The following is a 13,651-nucleotide window of genomic DNA, read 5'->3' on the forward strand; positions in this document are numbered from 1 at the left end:
CTAGAAGATATGTAATTCTTTGCAGCACATACTCTCTTAGTTCTTAAAAGACACTCTGTGTACATTATAGGTTCAATTATCTGTTAGCATCTGGTCCAAGAACCTAACTGCTTTTGTTTGAAACTTGGAATACATTTTCCCACTTAAAGAAATACAAACTTGTTAGAAAATAATTTAGGAAAAGAACTAGGGGCACTACCAATACTGTAGTAAATGTCAAGTTTGAAAATTTTGTTGAGTAGGGTTAGTTGTAAGAGCACTGAGGTAAATCACTAAGCTACTCTAATGTGTATTAAGGAAATCATACTCAAAATTGCTCTTTATTTTCTAGTTCATTCATTTAGTTTATGTTCTCTTTTGTCTTTATGTCTCATTTGCTGGATATTTAGAAACTTGTGTTATACCTAACATGAATAGAGTATTTTATGCAACTCTTTTTTTCTATTCTGCTTGAAAATTCTAAGAGGAAGTAAGCTTAATGAAAAGTTACATTGTGTGTGGTTTTGTTTTCTGTGATTAGAATTGAGAGAATCATACACACCTATGATGGGCAGTGGTCAAATAGCTGTTTTGATACCCAGGTGGCAGCACTGATTCCTTGGCATTGGCTTACTTTCTACTGTTTTCAAAATGAAAATGAGGCTCAGGAATTCCAGTGTTAAAACTCTTTGAATTTCTACAGTATGGAGACACCTTGAAGTCCTACTGAGAACAAGCAATATAGGCTTTTCTTTCTAATTTTATTCCAGGAGTTTCTACCACAGGTCCTTTTGGCATGGGAAGCACGACCACCAGTACCACCCTCAGGACCACAACGTGGAGCTCTGGAAGGAGCACCACCCCTTCGGTGTCTGGAAGAAGAAACCGGAGTACCAGCATCCCGTCTCCAGCTGTTGAGGTACTGGGTGACATCACCACACACCTCTCATCTGCAGTGTCCCAGATCCCTGCTCTTGAAGAGAGCTGTGAGGCTGTGGAAGCCCGAGAAATCATGTGGTTCAAGACCCGTCAAGGACAAGTTGCAAAACAGCCATGCCCTGCAGGAACTATAGGTAAACCTACACTGAAGACCTAAACTAAAGGTCATCTCTTACTTTTGGCTTAATTTTCTATGTTCTCCCCCCCCAATCCTTTCTCTCTCTCTCTCTCCCCCCCCTCCACCTCTGCATATAAACGTATTAATCACTCAAAGAGTATCTGTCCATATACTGCTAATAGAAGGTTGATTACAGGGCACATTTTAGATCTAAACCATAACCTACACCCTCTACTTATGACATTTGTTGTGAAGGTTAGTAAAACACTTTATTAGGAGACACTGTAGAAATATTATTATCTTGTGACACTTGTGAAAGTGTTTAAAGGAAACTTCTGAAGCCCTCATGGGTCTGAAAGGTTATTCCCCACGCACCTCTTATTTTAATGCTTCTCTGCCCATTCTGTTATACCTTGGTCTACACTCTCACAGTTTCTCATTAGAATTACAGCAATAGCTTTCGATGACATCCACATCAGTCTTTCAAATTCATCCTCCAGTCTCCTGCCAAAGTTATTTTTCTAAAAATCTGAATCTGCTCATTTCTGTCTCCTGCTTAATGGTCTTCATGGATTTTCCAGCACCCACATGTGACAGACAAGGGACTTTGTGATCTGATTTTCCCACTTTTCTATTAAATATAACTCTTTTTCAGTAGCCTCCAGTTAAAAAACTTCAGGTCTAAATGTCTATAATTTCTCATTCTTTATGGCTGAGTGGTACTCCATTTTATTTTTAAAAAAACAACCCACATCTTCTTTATCCAGAAAGATAAAGATGGGCAATTGGGCTGTTTCCAAGTTTTAGCTATTAAAAACTGGGCCACTATAAGCATGGATACACATATATTTCTGTGGTATGATTCTTTTAATTTTTTTGAGAAGATACCCAGCAGGGGAATAGCTAGATCAAATAGGACCTCTAATCCTAGTTCTTTGAGGTATCTCCATATTTTAGTTGCATCAGTTTACAATCCCACCAACAGTGGAGCAGGGTTCCTTTTCACCACAACCCCACCAGCATTTGTTATTGGTTGATTTCTTGATAGCAGCCTTTCTTTCTGGAGTGAGGTAGAATCTCAACGTTGTTTTCGTTTGGATCTCTCGAATGACCAGTGATGTTGAAGATTTTTTATATGTTTATTTGCTGTTTCTACTTCTTTGTCTGAGAAATGTCTGTTCATTTTAGATGCCCATTTTTGGATTGGGTCTTTAAATTTGGGAGGTTTGATTTCTTTAATTTCTTTATATATTCTAGATAGTAGACCTTTGTCTGAGGAGAGCTGATAAAAATTTTTCCCACATTGTAGGTTGTCTCTTTACTCTGTTGGTGGTTTCTCTTGCTGTGCAGAAGCTTTTTTTGTTTTTTTGAATAACAGTATATTTATTTTATAGTTAATCTATTTTTGATTAAAGCTTTTTAGTAAGATGAGATCCCAGTTGTTGATTCTTTGTGCTAGTTCATGCGCAACTGAGGTTTTGCTCATGAAATCTAAATGGATGCACATTGAAGCCATACTCTTAAGTGAAATAAATAGGACACACGTGTAAATACCAAATAGCTTCTGTGGTGTGAGAAACTGAAAGTGTAAATAAGGATAAAAATGTATTATAGATAATGTGAAATAGGAAGAAAAGGTCCAAAGGGGAATGGGAAGTAGAATGGGTAGGGAAAAGGAAAAAGGGGAAAGGAATAAATATAAGAAAAGAAAAAAATGGAAACAAAGACTTTGTAAATAGGAAGGGGTGGAGGGGTCCAAGGGAGGGCAGGGGGAATGGGCAAAAAAAATAAGATATACCATGTAAAGGTGCACATTCCCAATGGTAAATGTCACCCTATTATATGCCTAAAATATACCAATTAACTTAATGAATTAAAAAAAAATTCAGGTCTCCCAAAGGCAATGTTTTTTCCTCCACTTGGAATGTCCTTTCCGTCGTTTCCTGTAAAACCTATGTGCTGATTCGTTAAGACTACTTGCCTCTGCAGACAGACAGTACAACCCATGCAAGAGATGCCACACTAATCTGACTCATAAATTCTTCCCCATACCTGGCAAAGTTATCAGCAAGTGCTTCCAGAATATTGAATGCTTTTGTTTGTTGTTGTACAACGTTTCTCCAATGCCAGTTGCTTGCCAAGCTCCATATCTGGAGTGTAATAGACATATCTCAATTTAATTATCTCGTTAATTTTGCTTATATTTTAAGCATAGCAAAGATATGCAGTTATTCTAAGAAAAGTGGGTTGAGTATTTGCAACAGACTTATTTCTTCCTTTGTTATAGGTGTATCCACTTACCTATGCCTTGCTCCTGATGGAATTTGGGATCCCCAAGGACCAGATCTCAGCAACTGTTCTTCTCCATGGGTCAACCATATCACACAGAAGGTAAATGTCATGATTGATAAGAAAGCTTTGGCTGAGACTACATCCTCTCTTTGATTGTAACTGCTAAGAACAACTGAATCAATTTAAAAAAAATAATGTGGAAAAATTGTCACATTTTAATTTAATTTCACATTTAAAGACAACATTCTATATGCTAATTTTAAAATTTAGCAGTTTTTAAAAATTGCTTATAATAATTTTTTAAATAAAATTTCTATGGTATTGTGAACTACAGATACAAAAGTCCAAGAGGCATTATAAATCAAGCAAGTAAAACCTTCTAGCATACTACATATGGATTTTTTTTCCTGTGGCAGTAATAATTATAATAAAGTCTATCTTTGAAATCTTAAGCCACTTGGTAAATATTCTGTAACCTAATCATTTATCAGTGCTAAAAGTATACACGTGTGACAAAATCTTGCAAACTCAAATGTGCAGGGCTTATTTGGTTGCAATATGCTGAACATTTTTATTATTAATGCACTGTGGGGCTTTGAATTGATTTCATTACAAACAGAGGCCAGATGTGCATTTATGCCAAAAGGGCTGTGGGATGAATCCTTATTATAGCAATTTATGTGGATTTATGTACTTCTAAAATGGAGAGTCCTTCTATGGCACATTAGCTGTGCTGAGGAATTTCTGAAAGAGGTTTTTTCATCAGAAATATTACAAATGATGGCCTTACTAAAAGCCAGCCTGTGCCATTTGCTCTTTTCTCTATTTGTTTTTAACCAAGCTTATCCTCAATAATATACTGTATAATAATCCATAAATATCTACCCAGTAGATCATTTAGCAGATGAGCCATAACTATCTATTTACCCTAAATCATAAAAGAATAGTAGCTATATTGACTCTAGTTACCCTCTTACATATGCATCTCCATACTTGTTGCAATTCATAATGATGCTTCTCCAATTTCAGCACTGTTCCTGCCATAGTTTTTATGTCCTTTGATTTTATTACAATGTAGCTCAGACCCCAGGGCAAATAATTCTTGCTGGATGTGATCAGATTAAGAGATCAGTAGCATATCTTTTTACATTAGCAACTTTTGAAAGAAACTCCCTAGGTACTTGGCCCAGGGGTTAATATAAATTCAACAGTAATTCACCTAGAAAGCTGAATGTTTTTATGATAATTTCTGAATATGGTTGGACTTTTTCATTGCAGAAATTACTGGGTGACTTTAACTAATAATGATACTTAATTCCTTTCTTTCCTCTGCAGCCTTGCTAATCTTAGAACAAAAGAGATAATTCCTTTCAGAGACCAGACAGCTATTTCCCATTTGATTTGTAGATGGATGTTTTTGTTTTGTAATAAATAGTTCTGTCCATTCAGAGCATTTCTCTTTCACCCTGATGAGTCTCTAAGGTTATAAGTTATATTACAATTATATTAAAATTAACTCCGGGGAACTGGAATTTATAACAACTTGTAACAATACTGTAAATTTTTTAAATCTTCAAATTGTAACCTTCTCCATCAGCTTTTAACTGGTCAGGGTCAGTAATGGAGCTGTTGTCATAACAGCTTCTATCTTCATCTGGACTTCACTCACCACACCCTGCCTCTGATGTGAACAGATTATGATTGCCTTCATATCCCCAAGCTCACTTATTAGCTCTGGATTCCTGCTCAGACCATTTTACTTTGCCTTTGCTGCCTCCTGTCTCTTGCCTTCTCCTCTGATTTTTTTCTGCCATATTGGAAAATTAAAGCAAAATAGATGTCTGTAATGATTTATTCTCCCCACTCCACTTCTGCCTCATTGGAACAGGTAGTATCTTTCTCTCCAGGGGTTTTGTGGCTGAAGATTCTCTGAAGGGGTTAGACACTTCTGTCTTAACAACAAATTCATTTCCCATGGCTCTGGAGGCAGGGAAGTCCAAGATTAGAGTACCAGCAGATTCACTGTCTGGTAAGGGCTGCTTTCTTGTGCAGAGGTAGTAACTTCTTGCAGTGTCCTCACTTGGTGGAGAGGCCTCCCAGGAGATTGTCTGGGCAGTGCTAAAGGCAAAGGTCCCATTCATTAGGGCTCTGCACCCTGACCTAAGCACCTCTGCAGAGCTTCACTTTTAATGCCTTTTAGGTTTCAACATATGCATTTGGGGGCCACAAATATTCAGACCCTAACAACCTCCTTCTTGGCTTTACAGGGCCTCTGAGGGATTCCCAAGTCTTTAAAGGAAAATGAACTGGCCTGAGGATCTTGATAGTTGAGTTATGATGGATAAGCAAGTCAGCAAGCTCTGCTTCACATTTCCCCATCTATAAAATGGATTAGGTCATTATCAATAATTTCATTATCAACAATATTTTCTTTATATTTGTGAAAATACTTATAGACTGCAAGTATAATATATAAAAATCAGGACTTACTTTAGTTGCAAAAAGCAAATTTTAGATTTACATTTTTTTGAATGAAATTTTTTTTCCCCAACAATCAGTCTAAGAGATAGATATCAAATAGCCTCAGTAGTTTTGGACTCATAAATGAATTTGGGCCACTTATGTACTCATGAAGTTAAAGATTTTTTTTTCCCTGTGATTCTGGAAAGGCTTTGCTCTTGCTAGGGGAGTCCTCTACCATGGAAGTAAGCCCCAGCCCAAAGATTAAATTTTATGTGTGGTTAGAGATGGATTACATTTCACTAGAGAAAATGTAAGTTTTTAAATGTAAGCTTCAGTTCAGGGGGGATTTGTTGCAAAGAACCCATCCAGAATACTTTCATAATGATGAGATTTAATATGAAGCACAATTTTTACAGAAAGGGAACACCATCCCAACAGTGAGGGTGAAGGGGTCTTTGGGTGGGTAGGTGGAAGGCTGGAAAGATACAGGTGGATGAATGGATAGAATTGCAAATAAATAAATATTTCTTCAAATCAGTGTTGCAAAAGCATTCTTCAGTTTTCACTGAAAGGCTGCAAGTTAGCTCAGAGCTCTGCCTCCTGAAGTACATGTGACAAAATGCTCTATTTTCTCACCTGCCTAATGACTGCTATATAAAAATCATAATTCCTAGTTACAACTTGATCTCAGCTTAGACTGTAGTTTTCAGAAAGTGTTTTTATTTTCTGTTTTGCATACCTTTAAAGAATTCATTACAATTTACAATCTCACTAGTCTTTTCCCATTTAAAATTCTGTGATACTAGTTTTGAATAGCTTCCATATTATTTACATGCAAAATGAGGTATGCTTCTTACTCCATGGCCAGGTCCAACTATTATGTGAAAAGAGTTGCCTGTATTATCACAGATCACAGCCCTTTTTCTTTTGTTAGTACAGAAGCTACTGGCAGATTTTGAGATAGTACAAGGCTGTTTCATTTTATGTGGAAGAAAGACCTAGAGATTTATAAGTGATATTGCTATTTTATGATATAAAATAAACCTATTTTCCCTGGAAGATTAGATTGAGTCTGTCTTCTATATCTTAATGTCTTCATTTTAACTTCCTCAGGAGGTCTTCAATGAACTGCAAGTAAATTGTTTCTTAATTTTATCAGAAATTGTAAGACATTATACTTAACTTACTGTCTTAGTTACTTTCTCATTGCTGGGTCAAAATACCCAGCACCTACAACTTAAAGGAAAGGTTTATTTAGCTCACAGTTTGTAGAGGTTTTAGTCCATAGTCATCTTGTTCCACAGTATGGCAGAGGGGCATTGAAAAGGAGAAACAGTCCATGGCATGACAGACAGGAAGCAGAGAGGGATCAAGGGAAGAGGAGGCATATATACTTCAAACCGCGTCCCCAGTGACCCACCTTTTCCCACCAGGCTTCATCTCCCAATGTCACACTTAGCTATGAACTCATCAGTGAGCTAAGCTAGTGATGAGTATCATGTACCCATGATCCAGTCACCTCCCAAAAGCCTCACTTATAAGCATATAAGACTTTGGGGGGACATCTACATATAAGCCATAACACCTTCAGTAGAAAGAAGTACTATTTTCTATACTCACCTAACTCAGAATTACAGCAATTATTTCTGTCTTAATCATCATCCTTCACTAAAGCCACAGGCTTTCCTATCCCTTATTCAAATCCTGGATATAATCCTGCTGTATAAGTACAGGCATTCATTTACTAATCCTCATAAAACTCATAGTTTTCTCAGTATGTATGTGCTTATTTGTAAGAAATTTTAGTAAACTTCAGTAAAAGAAAGGTTAAAGATGGACATTTTAATGAGATCTGTAAGCAAAGAATGACTTTAACGCTGTATTCATGGTAGAAGCTTGAGGCAGATTCAGGATAGATGTGTATTTTTGATGGAAATAAAATAATTCTAGTCTATGAAAGTTAGACTGAGAGAAAGCCATTGTTATTCTGGATTTAACTTTCTATAGTCTTCTCCTTGATTTAGGTGCTCTTCTTTTCCAAGAGCCTCTACCAGCACTCCATCTTACCTGGTCACCCTCAGTTTACCTTTTAAGGTTTTACTTAGTTCTTACATTCTCCTTGCCATCCCTTGCTTTTTCAAGTGTTTGATTCCCCTGAATTATATTCCCATAATATCTCATGCACATTTCTGTTATTACAACTGCATTCTTAAAGTAATATTATCTGCCTTTATGCACCAGCACCCTTGTTCTCAACTGGTAGAATATAAGTTCCCTGAGGGAAAATTGGTACAAAGTTCATCATTACATCCACTGGAAAAAACAAGTGTTCAAATAATTATTAAAAGAAAGAAAAACTTTTGATATGATTTATCCCATTTTAACATGAGGAGAGAGATAGTTACAGGAAATTTTACCTTAAAAACTTCTCACTTTTTTGTTGTAAGCATTTTTATAAAGTGTAATTTATTTGTACATCAGTTTTTCTCTCACAACTTTCTTAGTGGTGAACATTGAATTTCAGAATTCTTTTGGATGGTTTTAATTAATTTTCTTCTTATAAGTAAACACATTTTAAATGACAAAATATAATTATTTTTAAGATAATTTACTACTGTCAAATTTCTATTTGACTATTTACAGAAGTGCCTGGTTCTTGATGTATATATAGGTAGCTGGACTTCTCATCAATATCTTTTTTTTGGTACCAGGGATCGAACTTGGGACCTTGCACTTGAGAGGCAGGTGATGGAACCACTGAGCTAAATCCCTAGCCCCTCATCAATATCTTTTATGTTGGGAACAATTATATCTTGATTTAATGGTCATTTTCAACTTTCTATTACTATACATAAGAAAAAGTTTAAATTTTTACATAAGGAAATTACATAGGCATGCTTTCCACCGTATCATTATAATGATATCCACTCTAATATTGAAATAATATTGACCATTCTTTTAAAATTCTAAAAAATTGAATTATAATATGAAGATACTAGTGCTCATATTTTCTGTTTGTTTAATAAGTAATTTTGCTTTTCATCATGATCACTAATAGAGATGACAGTCATTACTTACATATTAAGTTTTGAAAAACTTAATAATGAACAAATATTTTGCCTAGCTTAGAAGATTTCAAAATTTTTTTTTACCGTTGTAAATCAAAAACCCCAGAGACCTTCTGCCCTGACTTCTGATAGAAAAAAAATCTCATGTGGTAACAAATAAATAGAAGGAAGCAATAAAATAACAATGACCCAAGAAAGAATACAGGGATTAACAAGGTAATACAGTAGCAATTTTAAAAATATATTCCTCATTATAAGAATGTAATATGTAGAAAATAACAAATGGAAGACACTATAAATGATGCATTGATCAAAAGAATGTCTCTTTGGAAAGTACAAGAATTCTAGCTAAGTATTCAGGTATACTGTAGGATTTTTGTAAAGCTACTTACCAGTTGCACCAGTACTGGTACCTGTTGGTGAGATACTGAATTTGAATACTTATATGTGTATATATTTGCTGCTGGGTATTAAACTAGGGCCTTGCAGATGCCAAGCAAGAGCTTTACTGTTGATCCACATCCCCAGCTCTCTGAATTTTAGACTTTGTTAAATGATTCACTAGATCATCAGTAAGTAGGACTAAAATATATGTAAAAATTAAAATGTGGCTTACAATCATGCTTGTGTCACTTTGTGACAATGTAGAAATACTTTCAGGACCAACCAGTGGGCTACGAGCAATCCCTTGATCCCCAAGAATTTGTTGCATACTTATCCATGAACTCTGTAAGGTCATCCATTTGGTCTGATAGATTTAAAGACTAAAGAATTTTCCAAATTCCTTTAATTCAGTGTAGCTTTTTTTTAATTTCAAGGATTTCTACAAAGTACTTCCTAACTATATAATAATACTTTAACATAGCCTCCTTACATTTATATATTCTTATAAAATTTCATCAGTACAGAGAAGGATTTCTCTTTTGTTTCTTCTCAGGCTTAGAGAGAGAGAGGAGAGAGAAGAGGGTGAGAGTGAGCGCAAGAGGGAGAGGGAGAGAGAGAAAGAGGCAAGGACGGAGGAGAGAGAGAGTATATACAGAATACATAAAAAGTATACATAAGCTGGAGACTATCCTGTATATATAGAGAACACTACATGTATTATTCTTTATATAAAGAGAAAATGTATATGTAATTTTTATAAATAGCATGTTTTTATCTTGAATACTGAAGTTAATAATATTGGTTTCCTTCATATATTAAACTATTGTATGGTACATATACAGTGGACTCTAAAGTTATGACTGGCCTGACATAGGAACAACTTGGGTTAAGATTCATCTGCCTCTTGTTATCCATTGTGTATACCTGGGTAAACATCCAGATCACAGCAGTATTGACTTACAACCAACTTGAGTTAGAACCAGCCCTCTGGAACCAATTGAGTTAGTAAGCCAAGGGTCTACTGTTTACTGAGCGGTGTTAAATAATCATATCCCATTTTTCTATCATAAACAAGCTAAAATGGTCGTCTTTGAACATTTTCTATTACTATATACATGTATGGAATTATTTTTTATGTGTAATAATAGTAAGAAATTGTTGATTATACAGTGTTTATATGTCAGAACTTAACAGACACTGGTAATGTTTTCTGTATAGGAGCTATATGCATTCTATATAGTGATAGTCTCTCTCATGACTAAGAGTTGAAGTTGTGCTAATATCTTTCTACTTATGTTGAAACTCATTAGACAGAGAGTATGCAAAGAAAAGATCTTTTTTGGTTGTAGCCATGTGCTTTATATTGAATTATCTCACAAAAAGAAAAGAAGCAAAGAAAACCAGTTCTTAAATACTGACATTATTATGCATTTAAATAGTAATGGGGTGAGCTAAAATTTAAAAAGATACACTTAAAACCATTAACAGGCCCTTAAAAGACCGTTCTGTTAACACTGCACACTTGTCTCTATGTTTTATATGTGTTCCATTCCTGTTTTATTAAAAGAATATTCATAACTAAAAAAAGATATAACTCAAGAAATTATACTTATTTCCCTTTTTAAAGTACTTTCTATATCTTTCTTATAGTTTAGTATATATTCCTATCTTATTATTACCCAGGGCTATTAAATTTGTTCAGCTGATCATGGGGTATTAGCCTTCATTTCGTATAATATCTTTGAACTGTTGACAACTTGATATATTGCCATAGAACGTATTTGAAAAATCAGCATGTAGTTCCGAAAAGAAAAACGCTGGAAACTAAACAGTAATTTGCTACCCAGTATATGGAAAACAAAATTTCTTATGAGACATTTAGTAAGAAGAGGAAAATCACTTTGAAAGTAGGGATTTTATTTGGGGTAAGTTCTTCACAGAGTTCAGCCGCTGATGAATATTCATTTAGTTCAGTTAATATTCATTTAGTATTCACTAATGCTTAGTATTCATTTAGTATCTGCTTAGCTCACTAAGTGCTAAATTTGCAAAAATGAAAGTTTGCACTGTATTTGCATCTAAGAATGTAGAATATGACTAAGAATTCATAGTACACATTTATCAAAGTCCAATTTTAAAAGCTCACACAGAAAAAATAGGGCAAACCTTAGACCTTCTCCAACCAAATGGATAATTAAAATGAGAATAAGTTTTAGAAGTAAGGTTCCTCAGCTGGGCATAGTAGAGCAATTCTGTAATAGCACTCCGGGAGGCTGAGACAGGACACTTACAAACTGGAAAAGGGCAGGAATGTTGTTCGCTGCTGTAGCCCTGGGGCGGGGGTGGGGGTGGGGTGGAATTCCTCAGGGGAAACTTCCTGAAGTCAGGAATTTAAAGTTAGGTTTTGAACAAAAGGATGAATTAGCAGAAAAAATTGGAGCTCTCAACCGGGTATAGATGGACTTTAATAACTATTTGTTGCCTGAATGACTCAAATTTATATGCAAAAGCAATTGGCAAGAGACCAATAAAAGTATTTGTGTAAGATCTTTTTCTGTTTTGTTTCAAAATTGCAGTTAAAATCTGGAGAGACAGCTGCCAACATTGCTAGAGAGCTGGCCGAACAGACCCGCAGTCACCTGAATGCTGGGGACATCACCTACTCTGTCAGAGCCATGGATCAGCTCGTGGGGCTCCTGGACGTGCAGCTCAGGAACCTGACCCCAGGGGGCAAAGACAGTGCAGCACGGAGTCTGAACAAGGTAAGGAGCCCGGCTGTGTCAATCCGGGAAGTTACAGTAAAGTTAGTGCAACTTTACTGCTTTTCTTCATTTTATAGAAGCAGATCATTCAGAAAGGAATTGATAATTCTGTTTGCAGTTTAAGTATTATAATGGCAGCATTTGACTTTTACTTCAAATAAATAATGAATGATAATCTGCCCATTTATCTTTTGAATTTACAATTCTGTTTTTCATTGTATAACTACTGTTTTTTATGCTAAATTGTGAAAAGATTAATGTGGACTATTGCAGTTTATTTTGTTTCAGTTTTTTCTTTAAACTTTTAGTAAAACGATTGACAGTAAAACAAGTGTGTAGTCAATAAGTAGGAATTTAGAGAATAGAGTATTAATACTCCATTTTAGATGTTTTTAAACTGAAATATTTAAACCTAATTAATATTACTTTAAAAATTCATGGAGCAAGTGATTTTTAATTTTTACTTCATTTTGGTTTTTAAATTATGCAGATTTTGCATCAGTAACATTAAAATTTTTGAAGTTTAAAGGGCTGGGAACTTAGCTCAGGGGCACTGTGCCTACCTGTCAAGCACAAGGTCCTAAAGTTCCATCCCTGGTACCAAAAAAAAAATTTTTTTTTAAGTTTAAGTATATTTCAGCAAATCCGAATTGTAAATAATGAAAACCATATTTTAAATTTCAGGAAAAATAATACTTTCAGAAAAAATTCACTATCCTGAAAGTTAATATCTATATAGTTTATTAATATAAAATATATGAATTAAAAAGATACATATGTTTTACAATTTATATAGAATATCACTTTACATAGAGTATCATTTTCTGTGTTACAAATTATGACATTTTAAATTAACCTCATGGTAAAAAGTATATGAGGATTGACACCATTGAATGTGAACAGTCTCTGACTGGGATTTGTGTAGTAGTAATTCTCAGTGATTGAAACTGAATTTTAGATCCTTTAATATTTTGATAATCTTCCCACTTAGAAAATTGAGAATTTGACAAAGACTTACGTTCCTCTGCCGAATTCAGTAAAAGGCCATTCCCCTTTAGATTGAAAGACTTTGCAGACTTGTCATTTAATGCAGTTAGTTCTTCTGTGTCTTACTGGGTAAGACTCATTCATCAAGATAGAAGACATTTTTTAAAACTAATGATTGTTCAATACAGAAAAGCCAGGCAAATAATTTTTCCTGCAATGTCTTCTCTGGAAAACAGGTACAATTTTATCTATTAGATATAAATTATTAAGGTTTTTTTTCATGCTGAGCATATAAAACTTTAAAAAATTTTTCACTTGTAGCCTGACAGAGTCGCAATTAAGCCTGATCATATAATCTACAGCTGCCTGTATAATCTGGGCGTGCTGTGATTTTAATGTTATTATCCAGGCTAACTGGGCACGATTAGTGAATAATGCTGCCAGCTATTGTTTTCATAATACACTGGTGGCAGTAATTTCTATTAGTGTTACATATCCATAACATGACTTGTTACAGCAGTACTTTGTATCTTTATTTAAAAATGTTGATGTCTGAGGAGATCAGGTAAAGCTGGCAATTAATGTCACATTCTAACTGGCTATAGCTAATCAGCTTGCCTACTCCGAATATCAAATAACTTACATAATGGCCGAATTTC

General features: G+C 34.9%; 1 protein-coding gene across 30 annotated transcripts in view; it reads left to right on the top strand.

The window, feature by feature from the left end:
• Positions 1-13,651, top strand: part of Adgrl3 (adhesion G protein-coupled receptor L3) — an 878,168-nt gene that overhangs the window by 682,276 nt on the left and 182,241 nt on the right. For all 30 annotated transcript variants that reach the window (XM_087187879.1, XM_004849675.4, XM_021262304.2 and 27 more), the window contains 3 exons: positions 750-1,052; positions 3,324-3,427; positions 11,820-12,005. In XM_087187879.1, the coding sequence (XP_087044005.1) occupies positions 750-1,052; positions 3,324-3,427; positions 11,820-12,005 (593 nt within the window). The remainder of the gene's footprint in view (positions 1-749; positions 1,053-3,323; positions 3,428-11,819; positions 12,006-13,651) is intronic.

This window comes from Heterocephalus glaber, unplaced genomic scaffold (genome assembly GCF_053883595.1).
Source record: "Heterocephalus glaber isolate CG9 unplaced genomic scaffold, H.glaber_assembly_v1.0 deba00001509, whole genome shotgun sequence".
NCBI lineage: Eukaryota > Metazoa > Chordata > Mammalia > Rodentia > Bathyergidae > Heterocephalus > Heterocephalus glaber.